The sequence below is a fragment of the Entamoeba histolytica genome, genomic scaffold (assembly GCF_000208925.1).
Source record: "Entamoeba histolytica HM-1:IMSS scf_1104750518851 genomic scaffold, whole genome shotgun sequence".
In the NCBI taxonomy this organism is placed as follows: domain Eukaryota; phylum Evosea; order Mastigamoebida; family Endamoebidae; genus Entamoeba; species Entamoeba histolytica.
Window position 1 is genome coordinate 60,593 of NW_001914922.1, and position 10,511 is coordinate 71,103.

The following is a 10,511-nucleotide window of genomic DNA, read 5'->3' on the forward strand; positions in this document are numbered from 1 at the left end:
AAATGGTTAATAAAAAATTTTTTTTAAAGAGAAAAAAAAATAAGAAAAAAATAAATTAAACTAAAAAAAGTAATTGTAAAATAATGAGTTTATCACCTGGTCTGTCTGATATTAGATATAAACGTCGAACAGTAGCTGACGCTAAAAAGACAGCACAGCTCAGAAAAATTTTTGATTGTTATGATACTGAATGTGTAAGTGAATTAAATACAGAACAATTAAGAAGATATTTTGCAAAAGAAAAAGGACTGTACTTGTCTCAAGAAGATATTAAGAAAATACTTTCTGAAATATTACAATATAACTTTAGATTACCATTTACAGATTTTGCACAACTTAATGATTATATTGAAACTAATAAAAACAGCTTGAAAGAAGTTTGTTTAAAAGACTTTATTTTATTAAACAAAATTTATTAAATGAATAGAAAAGTAATGAAAGAAATCAATGTTCTGTATTATTTGAATCACAACTTCTTGAAGATAAAGATCGAATTCCTTATTTTTCTAATATTTTAAGTCCTAAAGATATAACTTTTGTAACAAAAAAAAGACCAGAACAAAGTCATTTAAAATATATTGAAGGAATTTCATCAATAGAAAATGACTCTATAGTAAAAATGTTTATAGATATATTATTTGCTGATTTAACTAATGTCATAATGAAGAAAGTAATATTTGAACCTCCAAAACCTTTTGAATCTCGTTATGTTAATTTTGATGGAGATGAAACTATAGCAAATGAAGTCTCAATTTCATTATTAAATAATGATAATTGTATTGAAGATAGAAGAACATTAAGAGAACCATTATTTGATATGGTAAGAACTCAAACTAAATTAAATATTACACCTATTAAACCAATAACATATAATGTTGTTTCATATTATTTGTGCCAAATTACAGATATTCAATTTGGAGTATGTACATCAGCAAAAGGATTTATAGAGCCATTATATGGATATTTTGCTGTATATGATTATAATGAACATGAAAAAAAATTTATAAAAATAACAGAAAGTTTTAGAGTTGATATTAATAATTCTGATGTTAGAGTTTCTGGACAATGGATTACAGCTAAAGATACACAAAGAGATGTTAATAAATTTATTCTTCCATTAGAAGTAAATAAATATAGTAATCATGAATTAAAAGGGGTTTTAACAATTTATAAAAATGCTGAAGCTGATTTATTTCAAAGAGAACTTTATTTTACAGAAAAGAAAAATATAAAACCAAGAGAAGTAAAAAAGTTTATAATGGATAATATGTATTTACAATATGTTTGTGTTGGATTTGCAGATTTTAAATTTTCAAATGACGGGAAGTTAAGTGTTGCACCAAGACTAGGATTTTGTCAATTAAAAATGGAAAAAGAAGAAGATATAGCAACATTATTTTCTCCGTCTGTTAAATCAAAACAAATTAATGGAGAATGGAAGATGAAAATAACGCAAATTAGTCTTGAAGAAATGGAAAATATAGTTGATTGGAATGATCATGGAATTTCAGAAAATGAAGTTACTGAAAATTCAACACGTATTCTTCAACCATTAGAAATGAGAGAAAATCATTTTTCTCACAACTTATTTATTTATCCATTAAAAGTTACATCATCTTCATTTTCATTAAAGAAAAAATTTAACAGTGCAGTTGTTAAAATATATTTACAAGATACTCAAACAATTCCTGAATCAAAAAGTTTAGAAGTATTTTATCCTATTCTTCCAGGAAGACCTTTTGATAAAAGTTTTACAACAGCTGCTCCTTATTCAAAAAATAATATTTATTTTGATGAAGCAAAATTAAAATTACCTTTAAATATTAATGATTCACATCATTTATTATTTATTGTTGATGATGTTTTTGAAGAAGATCCAAATACTAAAGAAACTCGATTTGGATTTCTTCCATTATTTGAACATGGACATTTAATTCAAAACGATGTTTATAAAATTGAATTATTTAAAGGACCAATAATGGAATCATATTTAAATGCTAAAAAATTACCTGATACAAAAAAAATGATTTTACATGTTCGTCTTAATTTTCTTACTCAATTTATGGTTCAAGATGAAACAGTATATAAATTAATTCGTTCAGTTGACACCAATTCTTTTAAAAGTATTGATAATGTTTTAGAATTATTCTCTCAACTTAAAAAGAATCAACCATATAAAAATCAATTAATTCATTCATTCCCATTATTAATGAAATTAATGTTACAATTATTTAATAATGAAATATCTAATGTCGAATCTGGAAAAAATTTGGTATTATCAATGCTTCATTTAATGGATGCTGTAGAAGATGATTCTTTAAAAGAGTCTTTTGTAACAGAACAATTTAAAGAAGATTTTACTCAACCTCAAAAAGAAATGATATTTGATTCTTTAACAAGGTCATTAGTTGCAGCACTTTCAGTAAATGGTATTCATGTCAGTATTGCAAAACATCTTAACTTCTTTTTAAAAATTATAATAAAATCATTATTGTTTTGGATGCAAAAAGAAGACCTTTTTGAAAAAGAAAATAGATTTCAATTAATTGCTATTCAATATTCACAAATATCAACACAATTTAAAACTGAATTAATTAATCTATTTGAACAATTAGCTATTTTTATTAGAAAATCAGTTCAATCTAAAAGATATTCTTATTTAAATTATGTGAATTATATTATAGGTCAATTTTTAAAGGATTTATTGAGATTTTATTCAAGAACAACTACAATGGAAGCATTAGAATCTTATATTAATACTCTTTCATGTTTTTATGAAAACAAAAGTACAACATTATTTAATCCTAAAAACAGTAAATATGGTAATGAAAGTGATGAATCTTGGAAAATTATTCAATTGTTAAAGATTGATTTTATTAGAGATTTACATCAATTTGTATATTTTTATGAAATTAATGTTCCTACCATTTCACCAATGACATCTTGTGCTAAATTTATTGAAAATATTTTCAATAAACATTATTTTGTTGAATTCACTGTTCAACATTTAACTGATTCAATGGCAAGAGATGATAGTGTTTGTAAATATGCATTGATGGTTTTAGCTGAGCAAATCATTAAAATGGATACTTATAGAGGATGGACTGAAGAAGAACGATCATGCATTGCTGAAATGTACTTTAGTTATGTAAATTATGTTTGTATTGAGTATAAAAGAATGGTAAGTAGATGGCATAGAGCCCAAACAGTAACTACTACTCATGCCCAAGTGGATGATGTTAGTACAACAAATTCTTCTGAAGTAGTGTTAGAACAATCACCAGAAATTTCAGGAAATTATTTACAAATACTTTATTTATTATTCTTCTGGGTATTTAAAAATCTATCACATCAAACACTTTCTGACTTAATTAGAAAAACAAATCAGTCTTTACTCAAAACTATATTGACTGTTACTAAAGATGGACTTAATGTTATTGGTTCATTAAAAAACAATAAAACTTTTCTTATGAATGAATTTGCAGATATGTTTAGAAAAAGTAGAGATGAATTATGTGAAGGTAAAGACTTAGGAACTATTCCTTATGTCTATTCATTAACTAGTTCGTGTGATTTATTACTTGGTAATGAAATGATTATTGACAATGTTAATTTGGTTGCATTAGAAATTGTTGACACTATTTTTAAAATGTATTTTACTCGGGATGATCTTCCTGTTGTTTCTATACTTTTTTATGTATTAGGAAAGTCATTGTTTAATACATGTATGACAAATACATATTATCCATTATTCCTTTCTTATATTCGTTTTATTATTCGAGAAAAAACAGAATTTTTATTCCAGAGTAATTCTAGGCTTGCTTTTGATATTGTTAATGGATTAATTTGTTTATGTACTAAGAAAATTGCTCCACTAAGACAAGAAGCTATTGCTACTCTCTATTTATTTACAAAAAAGGATTATGAGAGAAATGATAAGTCTACACGAATTACTCAAATTCATATTATCAGTAGTTTATTTGATCTTCATCTTCATTCAAATGAATCAATTTCTTCTGTTAATAATGAAGCTTCTGATGGCTTTATTCATAAAGCAATTGAATTATTAGGAAAATGGGCAAAAGAAGATTTTGCTTCAAAGAAACGACTTTCTGTTGACCAAACTCAAGTAATTGAATCAAATAAGATGATTGATTCACAATTAGATACATGGATTAAGTTTAGTGATGAAGAGAAGTTAAGACTAGTTAATTCTATTCAAAAAGAAATTCAGTCAGTTGGTAAAAGAAGATGTGTATTAAGAGGACTAGAGTATTTAAAAGAAATATGGACAGAAAATAGTAAAGTACTCAACCAAATTAACAAATTATGTACTGAAGTTATTCCATTAGTTGAACAAGAAGACCAAGGATTTATTCTTGAACGTAAAGCATCGGATTTAGCTTCTGAATGGATGGTTAGTATGAGAGATGCAACTGCATTACTTACAAAAGAAGATGTTGATATAGAATCATTAAATAATATGCAAGTGTCATTACAAAAACAAACAACTACATTAATTGATTTAATAAAACAAATTGAAAAGCTTGGAAGTAAATTTGATTTGTCTCAAAGAAATTTAATGATTGCAATGCAAATGGTTATTGATTTAAATAAAATTCGATTAAAAGGATTACAAGCAGAAACATCTACAAAAAATTCTACACATGAACAAGCAATGAATTTCATTGAAAAACAAGAAAAAAATAGATTAGAAATTGCTGGAGAATATAAAAAAATTAAAAATGATGCTGAAACAAAAGGAACATTACTTGAAGTTGCTGAATATACACTTCAACAATATAGATTAATGCAAGACAATATTGATAGAAGACACCGCCAAATGAAAGAAGAAGATCTTCAATGTAATGGAATGCCAGGATGGGAAACTGTTTTTGTTCAATGGGAAACTATTCTTCCAAAAGCTGTTTCATTATTAAATGAATTAATTGAGATTCAAACAATATTAGATGGATTAAATAAAAATGAAATTATTCATAAAGAAGATATTTATGCCGAATTTGCAGCATCAGAACAATTAATAAAAATTTGTGCATGGTGTATTGAAGTAAATGAAACTATTCATTTTCCAGTAGAATGTGTTTCAGAATTACCACAAAGAATACTTGTTGCAAATGAGTTAATGAAACAATTTACTAGTATTGAAAAAATGATTCAATTTGTTAAAACAGAATATGGAGATGCTGAGAATAAACAACAAAAGAAATATATGTTTGATGAGTTATTTAAACAATATGTTGAAAAAGATAATTGGAAGAGTTCATTAGCAAGAAAAATTCAAGAAATGCAAGATATATACCAAAAAGAAACAGATAGAGAACAACGAGAAACAGAATATAAAAAATTATTACAAAGAGTTATACAACTAATTCAAATGGGAGATGATTATCAAGAGGATGTATCAAAAGCATGTGAAAGAATTATAGAACTAGAAAAGATAGATTCTAATGTTGTTGATGTTATAAGTGATGATGACTTTAAAATCCTTCAAAAATTAAAAGAGACAAAGAAAGGATATTCTTCTTTACTTAAAGGATTTGGAAAGAAAACTCCAATGGAAAAGAAAGAAGAAAGTTCAAGTGATCAATTTATTTCTGAATTAAAGATTTTAGAAGGACAAACAAATAGTATTTTATGTGAATTACAAAAACTTAATGAGTTAGAAGAAAAGAATTATGGTAATGATGTTGTTATGGAAAAATACTTAAGTATTGCAGATAATTCAATGGAATCACCTTATTTCCATTTAAAATGGTATAACACAATTTATATGAAACAAAAAGAATTAGAAAATTATATGGAAGCTGGAGTTGCTGCTGTTCATGAAATTTATTTTATTTATAAAGCTATTATTGAACCAAGTGGTATAATTCTTAAAGAAAGTTATTTAAGAGAAATTACTGAAGATTTTCTACATTACAAAACTTCATCTGTTGGATTATCATCAACTGTACTTGATGATAACACTAATTCATTTGTTTCAGCAGTTGATGATGCTATTGAAATGTTTGAGAAAGCTGATCATAGGAAATTTGCAATTGCATTATGTAATTTTATAATTCCATATTTTGCAAATAACCATGAATACAATGCATTAGCAGAGAAACACAAAATGATTCATAAAATGTATTATGAAATGAGAACAACTATTTCATTACCATTTTATTTTTATTCAGTAAGATTCCTTGGTAAAATATTTAAAAGTCGTGATAATGATACTAATGAAATTTTTAATATTGTTGATTCACAAAAAGCTTTATCTGCAATAAAACCAAAGACAGTAAATGATAATGATAGCGTGTCAAGTACTGATTCTCGTGAAATAATTTTAGATTGTGAAAATGAATATATTTATATGAGTAAACAAAAGTTAGTTGAATTTAAACAATATTTAGAGACTTTACACAAAACTTCAGGTGCTATTGTTATGTCTGAAGCTGAAGCTGAAAAAGAACAAATTGATCCAAATGGAGATAAACCTGTAATTATATTAAATAATGTTAAATGTTTTGTTGATGGAAGAGTAAGTAATGACTTTGTTAAATGTAATACATTTGTAAATGAAATTGCTAAAGGAAAAGGTGCAGAAGTAGTAAAAACAAGAAGAATTATTACGACGTATAGATATTTCCCATCAGTTATGGAAAGAGAAGCTGTTATTAAGAAAACTGAAATAACATTATCTCCAGTAGAAACTGGTATTGCAGATGTCGATATGATGATTCAAGGACTTAATAATGATATCTGTAAATTAAAATCAGATAAAAATGCTTCTGTAAGTGGATTACAAAGATTATTAATGGGTATTTTAAGTGCTAATGTAAATGGAGGAATTGGATTATATCTAACATATTTTTTGTCAAAAGAAAATATTCATAAATATAAAGAAAATGAATTAGCAGAATTATTTTTAATTATTGAAAGAATTATGGCACTTTCAAAAGAAGGACTTATGATTCATAAAAATAAAATGAAAGTTGAAAATGCACAAATTCAAAATGTTATGGAAGAAGGTTATCTTCAACTTGAAAAATTAACAAAAGAAGTTAGAAAAACTTTAACCGAAGCTGGAATCTTGTGAAAATAACTCAATAAATTTTTAATCGATTTAATGTTCAAATTAACATTGTTGTAGTATTTATATGTTGGTAATTATTATAATACTCAATAACTACAGTAAATACTAAAGAAGTAATAGCTACTGCACATTCTATTCCATTTAAAACTTCATGAGTTAATATATAATAACAACTTGTTACAATAATAAGAAATAAAGAATTTAATAGGCTTTGAAATTTAAATGGTATTAGAATGAATAACTGATATAAGAAAGTAGATAAAATCCCTAAAACAATTCCAATTATTACTTGACGAGGAGTATGATATCCAATAATTAATGTATCAAAAAGAGTTCCCCATGAAAATAATATATAACCAAAGAAAAGTAGCATCCCAAATACACTTTGAAATGATTTACTTTTTTGGAATGGATGGAAGTTAAATTCAAAAAATTTAATTCTTTGAATTTGAAAAACTTCTGTTGTAAAAAACATAAAAAATGGATTTTTTAATTCTAATGAAATAGAATCAACCAAGTGGGTTAATACTTGAAAATAGTAAATGTAAGTAAAATAATGCCCACTGATACCATTGTATTTACTTTCATTGAATGAACATTTTTTATCGTTCATATATATTTTACTAATTATAATTAAAGTATAAAGACTACTAAAAAGTATATAAGCATTTAAAAATTCAATAATAATAGATATTATTACAATAGCACGTGCTAAGTTATTGATTTAATGTATAAGAAAACCCATTTGTTATAAAAATAAAACAAACCTCGAGTAATACGAATAGAACAAACAACCAAAATAATAAGTAATAAGATTTTAGATATAATCTGAGGATTTAATAATTGATAGATTCCAATCCTTTTTAATTGATTAAAATCAGAATGACATTGCGTAAATCCAGTATCAAGAGAAATGTATGTTGTTAAACAAAAAAGAGGAAAAAGAAAACAAATAAACGTCCAACTTATTTGAAACATAAAATAATACTTATTTTTAAGTTCTTCTTTTTTTTCTTTAATGAAATAACTATTATTTGTAATGAAGAATTATTTGTTTTTTATATTAGTATTGTTTTGTGATTTACATGTACTATAACCATAACATGTGTTAAAAAAATTAAAGTAACTACTAAAAATGGTAGAGGTTTAATAGATAGTTCAAGACAATTACAAATAGTAATAAATTATTTAAAGTTAACAAATCAGAAATACACACAAACACTAATACAAACATAAAACAATATTTGAATGTCTTAACTATTATCCCGACTATGACGACGTATTTTAATAAGAAATATACTAATTAATAATAGAAAGAATGAAATAAAATAATATGAAAGAATAATAATAAATGAAAAAGGTATATTGGATGATATTAATTTTAAAAGAAATCAAATGAAATTAATAAATAATAAACAATTAATTAAGTATTAATAGAAATAACTTTTATTGTTTCTGGCTCAGGGGAGACTAATCACATCAATGAGTATTTTTTATTATCTCTAAGGAGTATGTTTGGTTATGATTGAAGCAATATTCCATGACATCTATCATGTTTTTTATGACAATGCTTTTAATTTCTTTCTCGATGTCAATGTCAATTTTTAGCTCTTTAATTAATTTATTACTTTCTTTATTCATTAATCCATTTATTGAAATTACTACTGGAATTATTTTGACATCTTTTAATTTTTCTATTTTCATTAGAATATTCTTTAATTCCTTATACTTATTTCTTTTCTTCCAATATTCTCAATTAATATTGTGATCAGCCACAATCGTCATATCAAATATTAGACCAGTTTTATTCTTTTTATCTATTACATATATGTCTGGTCTTTTGTGATATTGTCATTCATTTTTAGGCATTATTTGTTTGTTCCATATCATAGTAATGTCTTTATATTGGAACACTGTTTCATATGGGGGTTTTATATTGTTTATTTCCTGTGTATTTTCTTATTAATCAATATGATAATGCCGATATTGTCATATTTTTCCATTTGTGATTTATTATGATAAATACAAGATAGTAATATGTGTTCTACTGTTGCTATCTTGTATTTACATAGTGTGCAGTATTTCAATCTTTCATTTTTCATTATTTTTGCTTTCTATACCCACAAAATATTGCTCCATCTTGCATTTTAGTTAATTAGAAAAATGCATTCTTTTTAATATTGATGGACTTCCATGCTTTCATTGTAGTAGTTTTATCTACTCCTTTTGACTCGAACCATCTTCTAAAATATCCACTAATTTGATGACACTTCCATATTTTGATGTATTTATCATTAATTTTTTTATTTCTACTACTACTTCTTTTTCTTTCTTCTTTTCAATCCCTTCATTTATTATTTCTTCTATTTTGTTTCATTTATTTTATAAATTAATGTTTTTTTAATTCTATTCCATATTCCCTTCTTACTATAACATCTATCTAATATGTTATTTCTTATTTCACTTTCTCTGGTACAGTAGTACATTAGCTAATTATTATTAAAAAATCAAGAATATAATGATGGAAATAGAAAAAACAGTGATGATATAAATAATAAATTAATAATAATTCCAACCTATTGTTCATTTGAGAATTTCTTCACAACATTCACCATCTCCCGAGTTTAATTCTTCTACATCACTGTATTTTCCTGAATATTTACATCAATGTCTCATAATATCTTTCATATTGGATATTACAATATCTTTTACCATTATTTTCAATCGAATTTTAATTCATTCATTTCTTAATATTCTAACTGTTTTTTGTTTATTAATCCTCATACTGTTATTACGAATGGAATGATTATTAATCTTTATATTATTCTTTCTATTTTTGATATTTTCTTGTAATTTCATATACATATTTTATCTGTAAATGTTTTACTTATATTATTGTCTCTTACTATTGTTATATCTATGATTAATGCTTCTTTTTATTTAAATTTCCTTCCTATTTATTATTTCTTGATTCAAACCATAAGTATTTTATCTTTCCCTATTCTTCTTTTCTTCTTTGCTTTGTATTTTCTTCTTCTCTTTTTTTCTTTATTTCTTCATCTTTATATATTTTAAATTTAATTTTTAAATCTCTCCACATATATTATCCTATTTTACCATGTTTATTCATCTGTGATTGTTTAATGAGTATACAAATGAGAATGATATTATTTATTGTTGTTATTTTATTACAGATATTACACATTGCATATTTTTGTTCATTTATCCAAATTACTTTTTTTTATTCAATTATTTGTTGTTTTTCTTTATTTGAATATACATTCCTTATATTATTAATTGTTTTCCATACTTTAATTGTTTTCTTTTTTCTGTTATTTTATCTTCAATTCCTTTTAAATTTTCACTCCTTAATTTCTTATTTCTCCATTTATTGATATATTTTTCTTGAAAC

The 10,511-nt window shown here is 24.5% G+C and overlaps 2 protein-coding genes across 2 annotated transcripts, besides 3 other annotated features; one reads left to right on the forward strand and one right to left on the reverse strand.

Moving 5' to 3' along the window:
• Positions 1-83: 83 nt before the first annotated feature.
• On the forward strand, positions 84-7,102 carry EHI_170180 (uncharacterized protein; the record flags this gene model as incomplete). Its single annotated transcript, XM_650880.1, has 2 exons — positions 84-377; positions 428-7,102. The coding sequence occupies 2 exons, from the start codon at positions 84-86 to the stop codon at positions 7,100-7,102; spliced, it is 6,969 nt and encodes a 2,322-aa protein (XP_655972.1).
• A 34-nt stretch (positions 7,103-7,136) lies between these two features.
• EHI_170190 (uncharacterized protein) lies at positions 7,137-7,472 on the reverse strand (the record flags this gene model as incomplete). Its single annotated transcript, XM_001913641.1, has 1 exon — positions 7,137-7,472. One exon carries the CDS (start codon positions 7,470-7,472, stop codon positions 7,137-7,139), a length of 336 nt encoding a protein of 111 aa, XP_001913676.1.
• Positions 7,473-8,508: 1,036 nt separating this feature from the next.
• Positions 8,509-9,602: a repeat region.
• A 52-nt stretch (positions 9,603-9,654) lies between these two features.
• Positions 9,655-10,048: a repeat region.
• Positions 9,966-10,511: a repeat region.